We start from the raw sequence: 24,700 nt of genomic DNA on the forward strand, positions 1-24,700 counted from the left end.
TTCTTGGCCACCTGGGCACACTGCTGGCTCATATTCAGTCGGCTGTCAACCAACACACCCAGGTCCCTCTCCTCCAGGCAGCTTTCTAGACAGACTTCTCCCAGTCTGTAGCACTGCATAGGGTTGTTGTGCCCCAAGTGCAGGACCCGGCATTTGGCCTTGTTAAACCTCATGCCGTTGGACTCTGCCCAGCGGTCCAGCCTGTTCAGATCCCTTTGCAGAGCCTCCCGACCCTCCAGCAGATCGACACTTCCACCCAGCTTAGTGTCGTCCGCAAACTTGCTCAGGGTGCACTCGATGCCTTCATCCAGATCATTGATGAAGACATTGAACAGGGCTGGACCCAGCACTGAGCCCTGGGGAACCCCACTTGTCACTGGCCTCCAGCTGGATTTCACACCATTTACCACCACTCTCTGGGCCCGGCCATCCAACCAGTTTTCCACCCAGGAGAGTGTGTGCCTGTCCAGCCCAGAGGCTGACAGTTTCTCAAGCAGAACGCTGTGAGAAACTGTGTCAAAGGCTTTGCTGAAGTCCAGGAAGACCACATCCACAGCCTTTCCCTCATCCAGTAGCCGGGTCACTTTGTCATAGAAGGCGATCAGGTTAGTCTGGCAAGACCTGCCTTTTGTGAATCCATGTTGACTGGGCCTGATCACCCGGTTCTCTTGCATGTGCTTCATGATAGCACTCAAGATCACCTGTTCCATGACTTTCCCTGGCACTGAGGTCAGACTGACAGGCCTGTAGTTTCCTGGGTCCTCCCTGCGGCCCTTTTTGTAGATGGGCACAACATCAGCCAGCCTCCAGTCCAGTGGGACTTCCCCAGTCCTCCAGGACTGTTGGAAGGATTGTTAGTATAGTAATCACTATTCAAAAGTTAAAATTCTCCAGACAACAATGCTTGCTGTCTACCTTAGTCATCAACATCCAAATGTCCACTCAAAGTGATTAGATTTGCTGATCACACTGCTGGAAGATCTTCATGTTCACCACTAAGCTCTGAGGAGCTGCTAGGCTTGGACAGTGGCCGAGATCTTTATTCAAAAGCTGCTACATACCTCATCATTCTTGTATCACTTTATCACTTGAACTTTCACTAACACTGCCATCTCCTCAGTGCTGTTTCATAAGACCTGAATTTCTCTGATCCCATCACAGCTATGATTTCCAACTGCACTTCGGGAGGTATTGTAGCCACACAAGCTGCCTGAGCTCTTCCAACAGATAGATAAGGGAGGATTGTTGAGATCATCCATTTTCCTTCCCTGCATCACCTTCTCAGAGTTTCTCTTCACTGGATGTGACTGAAGGGATGCCAGCTAACTCAGAAGGGTAAGGGAAGCATCTGCACTACCTGCAGCATCTGCACTATTGGGTAGTATCAGTATCCCTTCCAAATTGCCTAACAGTAAATAAAGTATTTTTCACATTAGCTATGATAAACATGAAGGATGTCTTTCAAATGGTGAAAGACAAAGTATCTAAGGAGGTTGGAGGAGGACACAGCTATCATCATCATATTATAGTATATGATAGAGTACACACACTATATTATAGCAAGCACTAATTTGCTTCTTGCTTTTGAATTCATAACCAGCTAGTGAAGCAGGTCAAAGTAGGAGTTAGCTATTAAACTTTTCAATCTATATACAGCTGCAAATTCTTAATAAATTACTCTAAGGGTGTAAAATGTTGAATGGCAGCCATTTGAAAAAATTAAATTAATTAAAAATTTAGCCACTTACGGGCAAAGGCTTTTGAAAAGGCTAACACGCCTAAATATGTATCTACATGTGTAAATAAAATATAAAGTAGAACTTAGATTTTATTGCAAACTGTAGCAACTCTAGAAAGTAAATCTAAATAATTAAATGACGTAACACAAATGACCATTTGTACCCTAATTTGGGGCACTTAAGCTTTTGTTTTGTGTTCTATCCATACTCAGAAAACGTAACAGAAGGAATTAAGGGCCTGAAAATTATCCCTGCTGAGCTGTTACAGCACAAGCATCCTTTTGTGCTTACCAATGAACTACTTTACCTAGTATTCTCTTGTACCATTTCTTTAAGTGCTATGAATGGAATGGTACTCTGGGAAGCTAAGATGGTATCCCTGGGCATTGAAGAGAAACTTTATTATGTGGACACAGCAACATCTTTTTAGAAGGCAATGCAACTTGAAAAAGGTTGGAGGGGTATCTCTGTAAGTTGTGTTTGGCTTTCTTATTTTTTTTAAAATCAAAATCACACGATAACTCTGTATTACCAAAATACTTTATGAAGTGTAAACCCAAAGCCATGAGAGTGACAGAAACACTCATGTCCACTGGAAAAAGGGTTCTTGGGTTCTCTTTCAATCAGAAGTTAAGCTGGATCTGAACACCTGTATTTTTGTATTTGCAAATGCACAAAATACTGTGACAAGTAGTGATGATAACTCTGTATACAGCACTTTTATGCTAAGCCACACATAAGTCTTTCACTACAAGTAAAAGCATTCCCAGAAAGACGTCTTTCAAGCAGGAACCACTCCATATACACAAAAAACCAAGAAAACAAAAAGCCCCAAACCCCCAAATCTCAAAATGCCTTCTAGCAGTTCTAAACAACATTTCTAAACAATTTAAGAAAATGTAACCCTCCCCTTACAGCATGTTTTCCTTCTGGAGCTTGTCAGTGTTACATAATCTTATACCTACCCTGTGTCGTGACTGAAACAGCTTCAGTACAGGTTTTGCAAAAAAATAAAAACGTTTCTGAAATTCTTCTCAATTTTAAGTGTTCTTATATTAAATTGCAAAGTATTTACTTACACATTCAGTGTTTAAAACTTAAATCAGAATCAGATTGAGTTCGAACTTATGTAAACAAGAAAGAAACCCCAGAAATTTCAGATATAAATACTAGCTCTGGGGGTTTCCGGGTCTCATGAAGATCAATAGCTGCTACAGTTAGGAGAAATATTTTATTATGCCAATGAAAGGAGATTGTGGTTTTAAAGGAAAAGCATTTCTATTGCTTTCTCTATGCGGTTACCATGCAGGGAGATAGCACTAGCTAAGAAATAACTTCCTGCTGAATGACAAACAGGGTAGAAGAGATAACAGAATGGCAGTTGCCTAAATGCTTCTTCCTCCAAAATACAGTATAATGTGCATCCTGCTGAAGGGCTGCAAACAGAGAGGAGAGAGGGGGACGGCTACTTTTGTTTGGCATGCTGTGCTTCGGACCACTCAATTTTTCTAGAGCTCAGAGTTGTCTTAATCCTTACTTGGAGTAACTGAGCCTACAGACCACAAAAATACTCTGGATTAGAAGAGTAAAGAAAGAAGAGAGATTAAGTGGAGGCTGTAGCTAGAGGCACACTTCAAGAGATGACTCATAGCTGGCAGAAAGAAAGAAATTTCCCAGTAGATGCAGAGGAAACAGTGCTGTTTGCTCAATTTGGGAAGTTACTTGACATTATTGGACTAAAAAGCAAGACTGAAGGGAGGCATTATCTCCTGCTCAAACTGATTCATCTTTGATACTGACTTAACATCTCATGAAGCAGACAAGCTCACTGCAAGAGTGACCTCATTCTAGTTGAAAGATTGGTTTTATCTGGATATATTCCAGAGGCACTGCAGACCTCTGCAATATCCACATTCAAAAAAAGGTGGATAGTTTCACCTCATAAGCTAGCTGACTCATTAAATCTTTAAATACTTACTTTAACTAACAAGTAAATACCTTTTACATACCTCTTGATTTTTGGTATTTAAAACCATGAGAATAGGTGAAGTCCTTAATATATGCAAATTATTAGGAATAAGGAGAAAGAAGTTTCTACACAATAGAGGAAAAAAGCACAAACAGGAAAGTCTACAGCTACACATCTCTATGCAGAAACCGTGCAGACACAAACAACTGAATGTCAACAGGCTTTGCAGACAAATTGCTATATATAACACATGAAGTAAAGCTAGCAAAAGGAAAAGAAAATAGGTCAAGTGTACTGTTTTTCTGAGTCTTACCCAAAGAGGTCCCTGCACAGAAAAAGTGCAAAAATGAACGGAATCAAAGAAAAAAGGAAACCAACAAGAAAATTTTAGGCAAAAGCTATAAACAATGGTGAACAATGCAAAACATCAGTCTTCACAGCATGCACAGCTCATAGGAGGAACAAGCATATAAGATCAGTGAAATAAAAGAAAACATTCTAAAGACAGCATAAAAAGAGGATTTACAGATTCTCCCCTGCTGAAATGTTTCTGCATCAATATAAGAAGTATCCATTATTCAGATTTAATAATTTATATTCATTTAACCTTTACCTTACTAACATTCTATTTATGTCTTAGAACAGTATCCACTTAGTAGGGAATACTTAACCTCAGTTAAGCAAACTTCTTTTTTAAAAAGCAACAGCAGAAAATAAATCCTAGATTTTTAGCACAAGTGTCTTTTTCATAAATTTACATAGAATAGATTTCTTCCTTAATGGGACACAGAACAGAAAAATGCAAGAGAAAACACCAATTACACAACAACCGTCCTCTACAATTAATTTTTCTCATCAATGCCATCTGTCTTGGCCATAAAAATCACATAAAATTCATTCTTCTATTGTTTCCACAATCTTTTACAGAGCTCTATTTCTAAAATGTATTCACAGAATAAAATATATAAGATACCATATTTAGCTTTCATTAAAAAAATACTCAATTCTATCAAAGAACCCAAGTTAAAATTTTAACTTCAATCTCCCTTACAGTAGTATACAGAAATAGTTTACAGACCATCGGAAAGTGGATAAATTGAAATCATTGCTCATATCAACCATTTGCAAGCAAACCTGCTTGCAGAGTTATTCTATAATTTATCCACCTGGGATGCTTCTACTTAACAATCCTCTTAAAAGAAAACAGCAAATGATATGAAAAAGTTATTTGTGATACAACTTTATCTAGAAGTAGTAAAATACATCCATATTGATGCCAGGAGATGCATTGTTAGTAATCTATGATCAAATATTGAAGATAGTATTTAAACTAGCATTTTCTAGCATATTTTTCACATATAAGCATGGTTTGCATTAATAAATAAAAAAGTATCATGGCAGATTAGAAATATCATAAGAAATTTCACACAAAGCAAATATTTCAGAGGAAATTAAAAAACTCACTTGTATGGTTTCTGAGGCAGGATACTGATTCGAGTCTTGTCAAGTATCTTCTTTAATTTATTTCTTCCCCCAACTGTGTTGGCTTTACTTTTCTTATTTACTTTTTCTAATCCTATTACCTGCTCCACATCAACAGCAAGGTCTGGAATGGAATAACGACTCGCCTTTTTAATATCGCCAATTTTAGGCAAGTGAGGAGCACCATTTGTTTTTTCCTCTGACAATCGTGTTAGGAGCTCTTTAAAAACTGCACAAGATGGAAAAAGGGAGGAAAGAAAAAATAAAAATATAAAAGAAGGCTCTGTACACCAGAGCAGTTAAACATTAATCATTACAAAAAAATGATTAGGATATTCTGTCAACTCAAGTATTAAATGTATTTAGATATAAGACACTACATATTTTTTAAATTTTAAAAAGGACATTTATTTTCTGTAGTATGAATTAGAAAAATCAGTAAATTGTTCCAATTCAGAAGAGAAATTTCTAGACAAACAAGCACATAATTCTAAACAAGCATATACAGGTATGTTAAGAAATGCCTTAGTTATGAGAAACAATTCAAATATTAGAATCTTTAGTGCAAAACAACAAAAAAAATCCCCACAATGCAGATATGACAAATGAATTTTGGAGACAATCTAAGCATACTTAAACATTAATCAGTTAGTGCAGTGACATCCTATGGAAATATTCTGCCCTACTTGTTTGCAAATGTCCTGAAAAAGACACTTGGGGAACATTTCACTAAACTATCTAAATAATCCAAGTATCCATTGGCAAAAATCAAAACAAACCTACAAACTGTTAATTACTTATGTTAATTACTAACTAGGGCCCCGAGCTGCTTAAAGATTCTTTGATGACTGCTTTAGCAATTCTTTGAGAGAGAAGCGAAGAGAATAGATTCAGAGGATAGTGAGATTGTTTTCACCTAGCCAGCAAGAAAGTTTTTATTAACCTTGTTGCACTCATTGCAGGCAAGGACTGAAAAACTATGAGCAAATTCAGAGGACAGATTAAGATCACTGATCAAATGGAATTCAAAAAGAGGCTTCTTTCTTCAGAGAGGACTATATTCTACACATACAAACACATTTTATAAGTTTGAACTAAATTGTCACAATAGTTCCTTCTTAATCCAGAAACACGCACTTGTGAGAGTGAAGTTATTTTTATAAAAGAACCTACCCATAAATTTTTCTCTGCAATTATATCTGAGGTACTTTAGGACACGTAAGTTTCCTTTTTCTATTCTTCCCAGTACAAAAGTGTTTCTAACAATCTAAATTACAACAGAAATTAGAACTAAAAGTGCACACAAACTTACCAAATAAATTGGTTTTCACAGTGATAGACAGATGAGTGTTATTTCTAAGGATTTCCATGGCTTTTGACAGCTGAATATTTTCAAAGTTTTGACCATTCACTTCCAGTATCTTAAAATGCAGATAGGCAGTGTTATTTTTATTTATCAAAGAGAAAGAAAACAAAAAGGCAAAAAATGGACATTGTAAAACTACATACCTGGTCTCCACGTTTCAAGCCTGCTTCTGTAGCTTTGCTTCCAAAATCTACACTGTCAACAAAGATTCCAAATCCCTTTTCTGACCCTCCCAGCAAAATAAAAGGCAAAGGGGCTTCTCGAGATGGCTTTGTTAAGGTTATCAATCTTCGTTTAGCTTTAGCAGCACAAGCAATATTTAATAGCCTCAAATGTCCACCCATTTTCTACAAAAGAAAAGCATAATGATGTTATTTATAACAGCCTGGCTATTCTCTGCCACTCCAGACTGTCAGAAAAAAAAACCCTCACTCTTACCTCCCTCTCCAAATTGTTCTCAAATTCTTCCAGAAATCGAGTCATAGCAGGATCTCCTTCAAAATCATTGAAGTGATTGTTCACCCACAACAATACTACCCGTGTAACCTGAAAATTAATCAAGAACAAATAACCTCCAAGAATACCCAAAGCAGCTCTAGCAGTCAGTCCTTTAAAAACACTGCTCCTAGAAGCCCCTGTAAATTTTCATTGGAGTCCTAAACAACACACACACACGCACCCCTAACTTTACTAATATACAATCATTTACCAGGAGGACACAACAAATAAAGTATTAAAACTGCTTTTATGTGTATAAGTAATTCCATATCGTATTTCATAACGAAAACTATAAGTCAGAAAATTAACACTGTCAGTATCAAGTTGGCTGAGTGGGGAATAAAGCACACAGGTACAAGGGAATGAGCTAGATCCATTTCTGACTTATAAAAATAATTTCCTGTTCATGTCCATTTCCAAATCCACTTAATTCTTTTGAGCACATGACCATAAAGCTCATACTATTTTATATTGGCTCTTCAATCTCACCTATCTTTAGATAAGCCACCATTAACTCCATTAGGCATTTAAAGAAAGAGCTACTGTATGTTTACAAACAGGAAAAGAATCTATTGGGAGAAAAAGGAAAGAGGACTTAATAGCAATTATATGCAACTTTTTTCCCTTAGAGTCTATTTTTCAGTTTATTACTCCTCCTTTCTCTCCACCTGTACCCTCTCCAAGTACCGATTATTATCGAGGTCAGAATTACCTTAGCTGCTATTTTACAGTTTGTTAGGAAATAAAACCTAAAGGAATACTATCAGTTAAAGTTACTAAAAGTAAAGTCACAAAACAAGAGCTACAATTTTTAAAGATGTATGCTTCCACTATAACATTTTATCTTGGTATGCAGTTTGACCTGACAAAATGAAAGATTTTCTTTTGTCTCAAATAAATATTGATTCGTGCTATTTTTGAAAGCTTCTGAACATAAAATGGATGTATCACTCAAAGTTGTCTTAAAAAGACAGCTACATTTCTTCTGTTATGTTGGTAAAAGAGGTTATATGGGGAAAGCCCCTAAACATTTTAAAAACTAGAGCTTAAGAAGAAAATCTCATACAAATTTTAATCAGCTAAAGCCAACCACTCTCCGTTCTCTGCCTTTGCACATACTCTAAACCTCTGCAGAGTCTTATGCTAAAGATCTGACACCAAGCATCCAAAACCCAAAGCCTCCTACCATGATCAGAGCCGTACAGTTTACTCTGTTTATACAGTTTCCAAATAGTTTCCTTTTTAGCCCACAAAAGCAGGTGAATTCAGAAGAATTGCTGAAATTCATGTCCAAACTAAACAAGTACATCAGAACTCCTTGAGAGTTCAGATTTTTAAGGGGAAGCAACTGCACAGCACTATGTGCTGCAGCTCCTAGCCACAGGGATTTAGGCTATGGGTAACATTTCTGGCATAATTGAGCTTTTTCCACCTTTGAAATTGAAGATGACCTTCCTTTCTGTTTAACACCCATGGTGCTTTTCATTAATGTGGCTAATATTGGAAGAGCAAATGCCTGGTTAAATTTAGTCTAATTGCAGATTTTTAAAATAGGCTTGGAAGCCACAAGACAGACCATGCAACTTATTTTAAATCACTTTAATGACAACTTCAATATCAATGTTGCTGTTAAGGTTGGTAATTACAACTGTACCCAAAAGGCACTGAGCTGGAAAGGGTTGAACAGTGATTTCCAGAGGAACGTCAATACTTGTGTAACAATCAGATTCAGGATTAGAAGAGGACTAATGCTATAAAGCCAAGTACCCTGCTACTGGGCAAAAACTTGAGTAAGGCTGGATCTCAAACGTCCCAGTCTGATTCCTAACGAGTTCTGATCTTCTTCAGGAAGTTTTACTCGCCCCTTTCCCTCTTCTCACTGCCTATGAGACACTAATACAAAGCAGACAAAATCCTCCAGATTCCATGTTCCCTGCTGGCTTATCTCTGCTTGTTTCAAGCATTTCTCCAACTCCTGCCTTTTTGTCAGCGCTACTCCGTGTCAGAAGGGTTGGTTATTGAGATGGAAGAACAAAGAGCTGCTCTGTTTTCATATCTCATATCAGCAACTGCGCTGGCTCATGCTTTTACAGAGTCTGAGGGGATAATCCATTGGAGGACAAACAAAATAAGTTTAAAGATGAATTCCAATATTGTAGCTCTGAAACTGTAACAGCCCTATACTAAACAATATTAGCCGCAAAACCTATCCTCTCTGCCAAATGTAAGATCCTCCCTCCAAGACACGGATATAGCAGCATTTTTAGAAGAGATTTTCAGATGTTGAGAACCACATTTCTCTTTAACCTTATTGATATAATTCCCTTGATTTCAAATTTACAAAAAACACCTGGAAAATTTTACTAGTTTTTTTGTTTTGCTTTTTTACATACGAGAAAGTTGTCTACAAGCGAAAATAAGGCATTTCAGTGTGAAGTACAGTGTAGTCTCAACAGACAGCGTGCCAAAACAAGGCCTTATTCTTCCTTCATGGCAGTTTTGTTTAGGGAAGAGGATGTTTGATTGCTCTCTTCTGTTTGAGTGGGTATTTTTTTTAAAACTGTGTAAAGCTTGACAAATTCTTAACAATGCCTATATTTTCTAGTGTCTTCACAAAATAAATTATCATCAAGTGTTTGCCAAGTTGTGCTAACTAGTGTTATGTATGGAAAACACACAATTATATGCTCAAATTGCGAGACAACAGAATTATAGTGAATTATATTAAATAAAAATACTAATTATTGGAAAGTTTTTCCTCTACTTGCAAGCAAGTTATGGTATAAAAACATAACTAATTTACTTTGCCTGAACACATTAGTACTTAAAATATATTTTCCTTATTTTTTTCCTTAGGTTTATCCATATATTCTGCCACTAAAATACATTACAAGCTATTTGTGTCTTACTCAGTTTAGTCACTCTCTCTAAACCTTATTTCTTTCTTTATAGTCTACATTTCAGTGCGAATGCTAACAGGTACAGCGGATATTAACCTTATCCCTGAGGCTGGGGTCATTGAACCACTCCAACAACTTCTTGCCCACTTCCATTGGGCTGGAAAGAAAGGTCCGATAAGTCAATAGGAAGTCTTCTATAAATGTTGGATCTACTACAGAATGTTCTTCCACCAAATGCATTGTTAACCTTTCAGCTGTTCCCTTTAAAAAAATGAAACAAAACACCACACTATAGTTATTAAAACAGATTTTCAATAAATGCAAATTCATTTTCTTGTAATGTACTGAAGATGCATTACACTGGAAAGAATATTGGCATCTACTGACTGATGAGCTAAGCGAACCTACCAGGTTAACCACTGTAGTAAAAAATGTAAAAAATGTTTTTATAATACGTATCTCAACTAATCCTAGAGCTAACTTGCCAGGTTAAGAAGCTTATAAGAATACAGACTTTTGTATTCCACTTCCTCTTTCGCTTGTACCTTGATGACAATGTGACCTTTTCTTGTTCCAGTGCGATCAAGCTCCCTGTGCTCCTTCACCATCACAATCTCCCCTTCCTCTTCCACCTTCTGCATGTTCTTTTCCACTTGATTGAGGATGCGGCAATAATCTTGCTGGGCTATACAAACAAACTGGAAAAAAATCATTGCACACCAGTATTAAAAGGTAAAATCTTAAAAAAAAAAAAAAAAAGGCATTTAAATTTAAGATGCAAGTACCCTATTAATAGAAAAGATAAAAAGTAATTTCTCAACCTTCAGTGAGTCACATTTGTCTTTACAGTAATTCAGCTGCAGTAAGCAGAGGAATACACAAGCACAGTACTTCCATTACAATCCTGCAGTTAGAGGAGACTGAGATTCATCAGAGCAAAAATGATTTAGCATTATCAGCTTTTTTTTGTTTAGCTGCTTTGACCTCCCCTCTGCTGGAGATGAAGCTTTCTATCCTGGCTGGTATTTTAATTCTCCCATGCAAGATTTTGTGTGGTGGTCAGAAAAGTTGAGAGATTGAAGGCAAAACCTACCTTTCGGGATTTGTGTCTACTGCTACTGTAAATAATTCTGATTTTTCATAGACATTATTAATAAAGTCAATCATAAGAAAACTAACATGCATTCAATTACATAAATGCAAGCACACAGAAACAAATTACTTCTGGATTAAATTATACAGCAGGAAAAAAAACATTTTGTACAATCATCTGCTCACCCAAGAATAAGTCCAAAAAGAAATATCTGAAAAATATTCCTAGCACATAAACTATGCAAATATAATTAAGACTAACCACTACAACTTTGGGAAAGTATGCCGTATACGCTATGAATTGTTGTCTATAACTTGCTAAAAGTTTTATACCTTTGTCTCATTTGGGGGACAAATACTCAAGATTAAACTGTCATATGAACTTGTGTATTTAACTGAAAGGAAACGATAGTGTTTCTTCTGGTTGAAGACTTCATAAACGATCATGTATATACTTCAGACAAAGGTAGAAGATCCATAGAGATAGTGTTCTCTCCTGCATTCTTCATAATTCATTTCCATACCTTTTCTATTTCCAGCAGCTAGTAGTAGCTGAAACAGAACTCCCACAGTCTTGATTTGTTCCAAAATATTATCCTAACAAGATATCGTTTATGCACTTCTTAGAAGTTATAAAGGCAGACTAAACCAAGCAACTACATTAACACATATTCATATCCATTTCAGATGGCATCTACTGAAAGCTAATTAGCCACCAGGACCAAGCAAAATGCTTAATTCACCCTGGGTTTGGCTATATTCTCCTGGATGGGAATAAGTAAACAGCAACCACATATGCAGATCAGGCTAGTAGTTTTATCCTACAAGAAGCGTTCCTGAAGTCTGACTACTTATTTTACAGCAAACATGAAGGCATTTCCCTTGAAAGGCCAGAGTGGCTGAAACTAGCTTTTCTACTCAAACCAAGGGACAGAGAGCTTGTATTACTATAAGATTTAGTAGCTGAGTTGAGTAAGGAAGAATGGCTATTGCCTGTAAAAGTGAAAAAGACTGTAGTGGCTAATGAACATTAAAATTCTAAGGGAAGTTTGAAGCAATGAATAGATGCAACAGGGTTCTGGGCCTTGAGTTCTTGAGAAAGCATGTAGACAAATCTCTTAATCCAAAATGATGAACAGAATTCAATTTCCCAGACTGTAGGTTGGCGGAAGGCATATTTCCCAATTACTGTACAGGGTTACACACTGGAGATTCTACTTACATTCAGTTTAAAAGAAAACTATGTCTGGATACTACTGAGATGCTTTATGTAAATGATTTTGTGCGTATTACAGTCCAACACACTACCTGGCAATCATCCACTTTGGTTCTCATCACTCCTTTCATGTATTCCTTTTCCATGGTAGGGGAAACACCAAAACTATTCCCCATGCAGAGTATCTCTGTTCTTCCATCAGGGTATGTCACCTCCACAGAGCCATTCAAAATGACTGACCAGGAGTCCAGCTACAAATCAAGCATTGCAGGACATATGAATACTGAACCACTAAACATTCTAATATCTCACCAGATAGATACAAGTCTGATCATTTTACCAAAAGAAAAGTTATTTTTAGCACCCATTAAAAACATTTACAAGCTAGTTTGCCTTAAACATGCAGCTATTTTTAACTAAAGAGTTTATGTAAGTCTTCAAAAAAAGATGGGGCGGGGGAGAGGGAGCAAAGGAAAAATAAAAAGGTGGTTTTAAAACACCACTTAAACACCGAAATAAACTCCCAAAATCAGCTCCAATAGGCAGGAAGTATTTTGTATATTATGAAAAGAATTTTCTTATCTTTTTATTGCATAAGGAAAATGTGTGAGTGCTTAATCAAAAGCTTTCAAACTAATGCAGAACAAAAAATACATATAAATATATAAATAAGTACATAATCTATGTGATCAATGTTATTTTTTAATTTTTAAGCACCAAAAGAGAATCTTAACATCGTGGAATGTGGGATGTCTGGTATAATAGGAGAGTCCAAACTGACTTGTACTGACCTCTTCCCCATCATTTAGTACAATAGTTCCTGCTCTCTCCACAACTGCAAACACCATTACAGCACAGAGCTCTCTCCTCACTGACATTGTCATGTTGGCAAAAGCAGGCAATTGATGCATGAATTCCAGTAGTTGTTCTGAAGGAGAAAAAGCCCACTGAGTCGTGCATGTCAAAACAACAAAGCACAGCAAAGGCAGTTCTTCAGCAAGATGCCCAAGGCTACTTAAGCTAAAATGCTGCACAATCATTTCTGTATACTAATAAATCATGTACAGTGGCCTGTTGTAATTACTGGGCATTTTGTAGACACAGACTGGCTGGTCATATCAACAATAGAAGTCCTGCAAAGTAGAAGTCAGTATAATGGAAGAATTGTAATGTAACTGAGAGCTCTGAATATAACCAATGAAACTCTAATACTCCAGCAAGCCAGGGCAATAAGTCCATGAAGATTATGATAGGCCAATGTAAAGCACAAAGACATTATGGAGGGAAATATCACAAAACTGAATGAGTTCATTGGTAAAGCCATTCCTTCCTAGACTAGACCTAACAGTAAGTTGTACACGATCATCATATGGCACATTCACGGAATTCCATATAGTATTCCACCTTAAAGGTGACTACCGCTGCTATGTCTTCTGCATGTACTGGAGTTTCACTTGCACTCAGCTGTGAACTTCTTCCATATTTTCACTTTTTCTATCGTTCATGACTACAGAGATCAATTTTTCTTAGTAGTCCTGCAGAGGGATTATATGCCCTAAATGCTAGACATTTTTGCACTCAGTTTGATCTAAAAAATCTACTGGAAGTAGTCAATAGGATTCCATCTTTTTCCTAAATTTTTATTCTCTCAGAATCACTGAATGGGTGAGGTTGGAGGTCATCTGGTCAAACCTTCCTACTCAAGGAGGGCCACCTACAGCCAACTATCCAGGACCATGCTCTGTCTTCTTTACCCTCACTCCAGGTATTTGTACACATTGGTGAGAAACCACCCAACCTTCTTTTCTCCAGGTTGAAGAGTTCTGGTTCTCTTAGATAGTCCTCACATAAGAGATGATTCAGCCCCTAGTCATCTGATAATCAACCCTAATTATCATTTAGTCATACTTCGACGAAAGAAAAAAAACTAAAAGTCAGCCAGGGAAACAGATCACATTAGAACTAGTAAGAAGTTGATTGCTAATTCTGCATTACTTTCAAATTAGCCTATACATTAACACAGTAAATTAGTTTGATTAGATGTACATTTACATAGAGGTCTTAATAGCTCCAATGTTTAACACAAATCTGTGTTTAAAATCACACACAACATCACAACTTAGAATTAAAAAATATAATGTGGTAAGCACCCAGTGTTGATGTTAATGTTGATTTTTCCAAGGTTCTGTCTGTTTTCCGATATATAATGTTTACTTCATAAACCAGTTCTAATATCAATTAGAAGTTGAAGCTTGAGATACAAAGAGACAGCTACTAAAATTTTTCACCCATGTGCGTTTTTCTCTTCTTTGGCCATGCTCATTCACTGGCTGAATTTATGGCATTTATGAATCACTTTACAGATTAAACACTAAACTTACAAACTACAAAAGCCAATGATGAAGTAAAATCACAAGCTCAGAAAGTAATATTTTATTTTTTTTGTGAAAGAGAACAAGTTTGACAGTATTTTACTATATTTCAATACTTACCAATGTCATCATCTGTCCTGTCTATTGGGTCTTTCTCCAAGCAGTCTCTAACAATATCCCTACTCATCAAAGGATCCGATGCCCTTTCAATGTCTTCTTCATCATCATCATCCTCAGAATCCACTGCCGTCTCTGGCAACCCACTGAGATCCATATCACCAGCCTCACTTTCTGTAGCCTAAATTCATGTATAGAAAATTTGACAAAACAAAAAAAAAAACAAAGAAAACTTGCAAATCTGTTCTTCGCCACTGAAGTTTTCTAGTTAAATATTCAGAAACTCCATCACCGAACAGATCACTCCAATTCATTCACTATTTTTAATATTGCTTTTTAATTTAAATACTTTCTCATAACAACTAATCATTAATCAATCCAAAACCATTGTTTAAACAGGGCTTTTAACACTTATTTCAATCAGCTGCACAGAAACAGAATTCCACACATTATGGAATCAGTAGGTCTTCGGGGAATTTTAGGCAGTTATACACCAAGGAATACTTTCTTGGAATATTAGCTGATTATTTTTTTTTAAATAAACAGTTCAAATAAAACAGTGTTTCTTTTCCTGTCCCAACTTCACATTTTCAGAAACTTAGGAATGTATTATAATTTTAAGTATACAGTTTGAGGAAATAAATACAGCATCAAAACACTACAGGAATTTTGCTGTCTCTCAGTCACCTAGAACCATATTTTTCCTTTATAATTCCATTAGAATATAGTTAAACACAGCTTTCATTTGCTGCTAAACAGTAAGAAAATTTACAGATGCAGAAAAAATGCGATCACTGCTTAAACACCACAGATGGAACTACACTGAATATCTGACAAACTTAACCACCTTTAAATTGTATTAAAATGAAGGAAAACATAGACCATATATACACACTGAGATCATTAGGATAGCCCCTAAAGTTAAATATATTTTAAAGATTCATTTTTAAGACCAAATACCTAATAAAATCATAGAATGGTTTGGGTTGGAAGGGACCTTAAAATCATCTAGTTCCAACATCCCTGCCATGGGCAGGGACACCTTCCACTACTTAAGGTTGCTCAAACCCTCATCCAACCTTGCCTTGAACATTTTCAGGGATGGGGCATCCACAGCTTCTCTTGACAAACCTGTTCCAGTACCTCACCATCCCCGTAGTCAAAAATTTCTTCCTAATATCTAACCTAAACTTACTGTCTTTCAGCTTAAAACCCTTATCCCTCATCCTATCACTGCACTCCCTGATAAAGAGCCCTTCCCCAACTTTCCTATAAGCCCTCTTTAAGTACCAGAAGGCTGCTCTAGGGTCTCCCTAGAGCCTTCTCTTCTCTAGGCTGAACAACCCCAACTCTCTCAGCCTGTCCTCCTATGGGAGGAGTTCCATCTCTCAGATCATCTTCATGGTCCTCCTCTGGACTTGGTCTAAAGGGACTGTCCTTCCTGTGCTGGGGACTCCAGAAATGAATGCAGTACTTCAAGTGAGGTCTCACAGGAGCAGCATAGAGGGGGAGGATCACCTCCCTTGACCTGCTGGCCACGTTTCTTTTGACACAGCCCAGGATACAGTTGGCTTGCTGGGCTGCAAGCATTCATTGCCAGCTCATGTGCTCATTCAGCAACATCCCCAAGTCCTTCTCTTCAGGGTTACTCTCAATCCATTCTCTGCCCAGCCTGTATATTGTGCTTGGGACTGTCCTGACCCAGGTGAAGAACCTTGCACTTGCCCTTATTGAACTTTATGAGGTTAACACAGACCCATCTTTCAAGCCGGTTTAGGACCCTCTGGACAGCATCCTTTACCTCCAGCGCATCGATCACATCACGCAGCTTGGTGTCATAAGCAAACTTGCTGAGGGTGCACTCAATCCCACTGTCCTTGTCTCCAACAAAGATGTTAAACCACACTGGTCCCAATACTGACCCCTGAGGAACACCACTCATCACCAGTCTCCACTTGGACATTCACCACAACTCTTTGAGTGTGACCATCCAGCCAATTCTTTATCAATTAAGTAGTCTGTCTGTCAAATCTGTCTCTCCAAAGCAGAAACTAGAATGTCATGCAGCCCAATGGTGAATGCTTTGCACAAGTCCAGGTAGATGGACACTTCCCTTATCCACCAATGCTGTAGCCCAATCATAGAAGCCCACCAAATTCTTCAGGCATGAAAATCCCACAAGTATTTTTCTGTCATGGCTGATAAAGCCGCTTTTTCTCAGCATGTAATTAATACCACAGCAGCTGCCAAGGCTCAGCTACAACAATTTTTAAGGAAATGCTTCTAATGAGCAAGCTTTGAGCCATGGCTCGAGAAATCAAGTTTCACACACCTTATAAGGATGGTTTGTTTCTAAGACCCTGGAGGCACACAATGCATTTACATCTACTTTAAAAATACTACATGGAGCAAACATAGCTGTTAAAGCCTGTTTTATTGATCCGTCTCTCTGGTGAAAAAAACACCCACCCAAAACTAGGTCATCCTCCAAACACAGAGAAGGTAAGACAAATTACGTTGGTATTTTCGTAGAATCATCTTTCCTATTCCTGCTTCACTAGCTCTGGCTGACATCTGTTACTTTAATACCATTATACACAGCCACCTTACGAATGGTACCATATGGCTGGAGACAGATCAGGGCAGCTAGTGTCACTCGTAATGTTTCTGTCCTACAGCACAACACAAGCTTTATACTAGGGTCTTGTTAATATAAAAAAAGCAAAACAGCATCTACACAACACTCAAATTACTCTCACTTTGTGCTTTTTATAAAAATAAAGAAAAAAATGCTGAGCATTTCTTCAGCAGGATAAAGGAAGATGTTATACTGGCATACAAGCAAATCACAAAAATGATAGCACTGATAGGATTTTCATGAGCAGTCTTACTGTGCTTGGCATGGATGTTCCCTATGATATATCTGAAACAGTTGCTCTAACTACTCTTACAAAATAGCCATCAACAAAAGCTACTGGTGGAACAATTAGTGACAATGAAACAGTAAACAAACAGCTTACAACGTCTGTCAGAATCAGAAGTCTCCAACAGTGACAATTCCAGTGACAGCAGGCTAATGCACAAGTCAATTTTGCAAACATTCCCATTACTAACAAACACTCCTCCTACCTGCACAGAGTAAGTTTTCTCAAAAGCATGTTGATAAGATGAATGCAGAACTAAGTATAGTAATATCTATGCTAATATACATGAGAAAAATATACATATTGTACAAGCCCAATTGTTAAAAGACAAGTTATTTGACTGTCTTAAAAGAGCAAAACTCTATTATCAAGAACAGTTGATGCTATTTTAAAAAAATTCTCACACAAATTAAATGCAATTATGTACTCAGAAAAATACATTAAAAACTACTACTGAAGATTATAAGTATTTCATGAAGACGATGGCTTTTTACCGAGCTAATTAGATCTTTGACAATTGAAGTCATTGGTGAAAATCAGAATGATAAAGCAAATAATTCTAACTTACTAGTTATCCAAACGGATAAATCACTGCAACAAAGAAGTTCAGAATTGAATGGAGCAACCCACAGAGTAACAAGAAAATTTATTAGTTTAACTTAAACCTTTAAAAATAAACCTTATCGCTGAAGAAACAAATACATTTTTTCAAGCCATTTTTTTTAAGTTACAATTATGCAAAAGTTAACAAAGGAACACAAATATAGCCTTTCCACAAAGGCAATACGCATTCACAATAGTAAAGAATCAAATAATTCATCTCACAGGAACTCTTTCTCAGTTTACATATGCAAAAAGTTTTGCATGAGTTTTGTTGCATTATTAAGAATAATTTGGTCTATGTTCATGATACAGGCAAACACCAATTTATCTAAAAAACCATTGGAAATAGCTTCTTTAAGCTTAGTAGCATCACGTATGACAAAAGATTCAAGGTCTTCCTGCTGACATATAAAACTTCATAACCCACCTAACTTTGAGTACTTTTGTACTCCCTCATGTGTTAGAAAAATCAAGGATGTCCACATAGGAATACTTAGTTATGAAGTAATAGCCATGCATTTGTGTAAGGTTGAAGGGTAAACCTTGATTAGCTCCTTTGAGGACAGTGGTTTCATTATAAACCTCAGCAGCAGAAAATCCAGAACACATGATATACAGAATTTATACAACAGTCAATCATGAGGCCTAGAACTTCCCAGGGTATTTAATCAAAGATGAAATACACCTCAGAAATCAGTGCTTTCATAGGTGCACGCTGTCCGTTGTTTCTTGAGTAATGAGAAACTAGCTTCACTGAAACAAATCTAACAAGTTTGCACATAAGAAAAATGCTGGTTGCAGCTTAAAGTACAAAACAACGTCTCTCCAAGGTCTGAACACCAGTTGCAAAGACAATCTTCTTCATGACTGGAAAGGTAACATGAAAAGAATTGCTAAAACTTCAAAGGAATCACATAATGACAGCCTAATATTTGTTTGTCACATTGCCAATAAGGCAGGCTACTGAAGACAGATATTATAAAGTGTGGGGTGAAAAGTTATTTCACACTTGGAACCTAGGAAAACCTGCCCAATTTTAAGCAGTGTCTATAAAGGCTAATATTACAGTAACAAAAATGTATGTTACAACTGGTAAGGATCTCCAAGACCAAAATAAGTTCTAAAGAAGCTTCTAGATTTGCATAACAAATACCATTAAATAAGTAGGAAAAGATGGAAAGTAAAGGAGCCTTGTGTACGATTGCAAGAGGGAGAAAAAAACAAATTAAAGAGAAAGGACTATCCTTTATTCACCCTTAGGACAAACTGGGCAGACTGGGGAAATAGAAGACCCTGTTAATCCCTTTAGACTGGCATGAAAGGAAACTGATTAAGCCCAGCTCTTAGAGAGACGTGGTGGACTACATGAAGAGCTAAAGATAACCTCCTTTACTGCCTCATTTTCTTCTCCAGCCAATTTTTGTGTATGTGTTGAGAAAAAGATCAGAAGAAGCCAAGGGCAATGTTGGCTTACTAAAAGTTCTACATCTTCACAACTGAGTAACTCTTCCTCCTGTACTATAATGGCTTCATCACACACACCTGCACACACATCTCGCCCTTACTATGGCAAAGAAAGTGGAAAGACATGAAAAACTGCTTACAAGATGCTCTAGTTCAGGTGGCCTTCACAGATTTCTTTGGGTTTTTTTCTGGTTTGAGGAAAAGGCTTCCAGCTGGTCTTGACAATATAAAGGTTAAAAACTAGAAAACCCTTAAAATTAATCACATAAACTACTCATTTCTTGGTATTTTAAACAGAATATTTTAATCCAGACTTGTTTTAATTTTTCTTTTAAAAACTTTCTGTAGGAAATATTAAGGAAAGAACAACATCAGTCTGAACAACAAATCCTCTTTGTAACTAATGTCACTACCTAAATTGACAATCAAAAATCTTCAAACATGCAAGAGGAAAATACTGGAAAAAAATAAAAAAGGCATAGAAGAGATTTGTTGTGTAAACCAGAATTATGTTCATTGTCTGGTGCAGTCCTTCAAGTCCATGAAGCTAACACAGAAAGCAGCCAAGCTCAGCCCAATAAACTCCCACTCCAACTTATTTTTCAATCATTGTAGTTTAAGGGCTAAGAAGTAAACTAAAAAATGACATTAATGTTTATTACTGAAATTATTTTTTTTACTTCATAATTTATAAGCTGATTCTGATACAAAACACCAAGAACACCGGTACTAAACCTCTCATGAAATCACTTGCAAAAGTTCCATTAGCTTGAAAGATTTTCTCCTGTTATTATGTAGCTACGTTGGATCCAGCTTTTCCACAGAGAGCAAATATGGCAAATATGAGGTTTTGTTTTATATTAAGTTTCAATCACTGGGCAAAAGTTTATAATATAAATAAATTGCTATGAAATTCTATCTAATTATAATATGTATTTGTTCAACAATTATCATATATATATGTAATACGTAATAGTTATGTATAACTATTACATGCATGCAACTCATACATAAATCAAAGGTAGTAAAATTATTTTTTCCTACTCTACTACCATAAGTGCAAATGGCAATGAAATACCTTAAAACTCTTTCAGTCTAATATTTTTACTGCTCTTTCTTCATATCTATTCTTTTATTACCACTACAAAATTGACAGCACAGCAGTCCACATCTGTCACATCGGCCAGGCTGAGCACTGTTTCTCCCTAAAGATGGAAAAATACAATAATCCAGACAACACACAACAGGAATAGTGCCCTGCACTATTGCCAGCTAATTGCCACTTTCTCAAAATGAAGCAACATTTGCTGAGACCACAGGTATACAGAAGCACGACTCTTAAAGTTACCCCAAGCCTACAAACTGCAGAACAGATTAGAGGACTTGAGCTCACCAGGAGGGCTAACAGACTGCACAGGACTCGGCTGAAGCTGGGGGGAGGTACAAGGGAGAAGGAAGTTCTTTAGGACGACGTCGTTTACCTGTTTCAGACATCCTTGCATTTCCCAGAGCCCTGAACTGCAGAGGCAGATATAGTCAGAAAGATTAAGTTAATCTTTATTTTGCATACAGCAACTTTGGGGCAGGCTGCATAGACCCTCTAGTTTGAGAGAGAAAGGTTTAGGCTCTCTCAGGAAAACTTTCTGGAAGGTGGACCCTTCTTCTATGAGTAATCGTATCAGAGTTGTGAGAAAACAAAAGCCGATATCTTGCAAATTTCCAAGCAATACACACATCCTGGGAGGGTCTTTGAAAGGATGTTCCTGTTTTCCTGTACCGCCAGGAGTATCTGGGCAGACACCAGTGGGCACGTAGCACTGTCAGGAAATCACCAGTCTAGGAACAGGATAAGGCAAAGAAAGGCTGGCAAAGGAAAGAGCTGAGCTAACACAACACCTTCCCAAAACAAGGAAGGGGAATAACACGCATTCACCAGCTTAGATCTCCTCACTTTCAGAGATCATCATCTGGTTATGTATGTGATGGATATAGGAAACATTTAGGAGCGTACAGGTATATGGTTACATACAGGAAGCATTAACTAAGCATGAGAAACAGGAGCAAGCAGTCATACATGAGAAGCAGCAGCGAAATATTTGTTTTGCCAAATCAGTACAAGTGGTGTTTTTTAGCAAATACAAGCCAGCACACAATCTATTAACATTCAGCATCCTCTTCCTCTCCAGTCACATTACAGAGTTAGTCACTTCACAAACTTACTTCCTACAGTAAAAAGTAACATCATTTAAGGACCTTATTGATTGGCACCTGAAATATTTTTGAGACTTGGGTGATGTAAACACAAAGGATTATTTCTTTTATTTTGGTAAGTACTTCTTATCCTAAAAGAAGTTCTTTTATGTGCTACATGTGACAAACAAATATAGCTACATCATTAATATTTAAAGAGGAATGTTCTCGGCTCAATGCTGAAAGCATCTGAAGATTCAGCTTTATAATTTATTAAAAAAAAAAAAATCTTAAAAGGCCATGAACATATTTCCAGTGTAAATATCTGCTCTTGAGGCTACAGAACTAAAACTTACTAAGATCCAAAATATGCCATATTGTTACCTCAGATTTCAACAATAAAGATCTAATTAACAGTGTACTTTAAAAAATAAAACATTTATTTTACTTATCAATTGCAAGATAAGATGGCAACCTTTCTAAATCATTGCTTTACTGGCTATAGTGAACAGTAGCCCACATTAGTGAACAGTGAAGTGTCATTATATACAGAACATAAGCATTGAGGGAACAACAATACTGAGCTCTGCCTAAGACCTATTAAGTTTGAAATAAGATAATGTGTAGATGACTTGAGCATGGTTTGACTGGTTTTGAATAAACACTTGGGAGAGAATTAAAAAGCAAGCAATTGAGAGAGAATGACTGATCCAATCTCTTGCTTTCAAGAAGTATTTCTGTTTATTTAATCTTTGACTTGACCCTGGAGAATTCAAATTACAGCCATTTTATTTTGTTGTGGGGTTTTTTTTGGCAGCAGTTTAACCTAACTTGACATTACTACATGACACTCCTTTATGACTTAAATTGAGGTCGGAAATTAATGATTTACCACAATATGAGAAATCAATAAGTCAAACAATACTTGCTACCAGTAAGATGAATTCAAGAATTTAAGAACCTTATCAGCTTCCACAGCTGAACATAACTATTCATTTTCTTAATATGTGCTTCTTCAAGTATGAATATTAACACAAAAACAAGGGGTTACATTCCACAATACAATTCTCAATGTTCATGTGAACACAGGTTATTTCAACAGTTACTTTAACACTGTACAATTAACACAGTTCTCAAAACATCTGCACAAGACATCTTTAAATGAGGTATTAATTATAGATTCACTGAAGAAACCAGATAATATTTTTAGATCACCAAGAATGCATTATTTTTAAAAATTAATTTAAAATAATATCTTGAAAGCAAATGCTCTCCATGTAAATACTTTTTTTAAACCATTAACTCTCTTCAAACACCAGTCAACCTGTTGATTCTATTACTGCAAGCAAAACATGTCATAAGGTGTCATAAACCAGATCAGTGACTACATAAAAAGGTATTTCTCTGAAGTTTACATAAAATTTGCAGGTCTTTTTTAATTTTTTTTTTATTTCCCTGCAATTCTGTGATCCTTCTCACAGGTATGAAAGTTTTGCTGAAATCTTTCTAAAAATTTACTTCCATCTTATCTAGATACTAATTGTATGACTAAAACTACATTCCACCTACAACTGTGTCTCTAGAGGTACTTATTTTTACATTAAAATGTAAAATCTTTGGAGTGAAAGGTATGGAAATCTATAGAATACTTGAAGAACAAAGGTGATTTTACATCTTCTTCATCCTCACACTATAAACTTAAATCCTGTTTGAAGTAATACCCTCTCAGAAGAAATTCTGACAGATAAGCTTGACTGGCATATACTATGCCTGAAGTGCTCAGTCACTTTGACATTTTTCACAAAAATAAAACTTTGCGTTATTGCAATTACTATCTAAATCGATCTGAGACCTTTTCAGTCTACCTTCTCCACAGAAAAGCCTACAAATTTATTCACCTGAAGCAGACTGCACACTGCAACTATGCTCACAACTGAACTTGTATGTATTTGTATTGAAATTGTTTTTCCCATTGTTTAAATGGCTACATTGCATTTCTATACAGGTGCCAAACATTATTCCTCTTGTAGTATACATTATTTCATGTAAAGCTGGGCTCTTTTTTTATGACCATTTTGCTAGAACAGAATTTTAATTTGACTTTATTCTTCTCTTCAGAATAACAAATGTAGACTTCCTCATTTTATTTTATTTCCAATGTTACGTTTAGAGGAACAAAGCATACCCCCAAGTGGTCTAGGGACCTGGCTCAGCTTCACAGTAAGTCTCTCCAAACTCAAGCTGCTCCAAACAAAGAGCACAGATCATTGTCAAGAAGCCCTCAGAAGTATAACAACTTAAAAAGCCTCACCAACTCAGCCTCCACATCTTTCCCAGAACAGTGAGGAGAGAAAGTGCTACCAAGAGGCTGGTACTGGGTCTCTACAGGGTGGGGAAAATGTTCTAGATTTTGACGGCAACACATCTAAGAACTGTAAAATAGAGTATCAAGAAGAAGAAAAATCCCTGCATTACAAGGGCCTAAATCTATAGTTTTGCAATTCTGATGCAACTTCTAATCATAATCCCCACCTCCCAAGCACCTTTTGTCCATGGATCTCAAAGTCTAGTCTTCCAGTACCAATCATCATAGCTGCTGTTTTAGGTATGGCAAATCAGATAAGATAGAAAGACAAGGTGAAGTGCTGGAGTCAGGAGCAGAACTCCTTCACCACCTACATCCCATCAGGGACCTCTGCTGGAAAAGCCACACTGGCTTGCCATGCTGAAGTTCAGGGACATTTCTTCCCTCAAAATCACAAATTGCA

General features: G+C 36.8%; 1 protein-coding gene across 7 annotated transcripts in view; it reads right to left on the reverse strand.

Annotated features, from left to right (window-relative positions):
- RAPGEF2 (Rap guanine nucleotide exchange factor 2) overlaps nt 1–24,700 on the reverse strand; it is a 180,483-nt gene that overhangs the window by 23,323 nt on the left and 132,460 nt on the right. For all 7 annotated transcript variants that reach the window (XM_069855832.1, XM_069855828.1, XM_069855830.1 and 4 more), the window contains 9 exons: nt 14,755–14,932; nt 13,054–13,190; nt 12,355–12,513; nt 10,500–10,652; nt 10,051–10,215; nt 6,995–7,102; nt 6,700–6,903; nt 6,503–6,611; nt 5,173–5,419 (listed from right to left, as the gene is read on the reverse strand). In XM_069855832.1, coding sequence (XP_069711933.1) covers nt 5,173–5,419; nt 6,503–6,611; nt 6,700–6,903; nt 6,995–7,102; nt 10,051–10,215; nt 10,500–10,652; nt 12,355–12,513; nt 13,054–13,190; nt 14,755–14,932 — 1,460 coding nt within the window. The remainder of the gene's footprint in view (nt 1–5,172; nt 5,420–6,502; nt 6,612–6,699; nt 6,904–6,994; nt 7,103–10,050; nt 10,216–10,499; nt 10,653–12,354; nt 12,514–13,053; nt 13,191–14,754; nt 14,933–24,700) is intronic.

Source organism: Phaenicophaeus curvirostris, chromosome 4 (genome assembly GCF_032191515.1).
Source record: "Phaenicophaeus curvirostris isolate KB17595 chromosome 4, BPBGC_Pcur_1.0, whole genome shotgun sequence".
Lineage (NCBI taxonomy): Eukaryota > Metazoa > Chordata > Aves > Cuculiformes > Cuculidae > Phaenicophaeus > Phaenicophaeus curvirostris.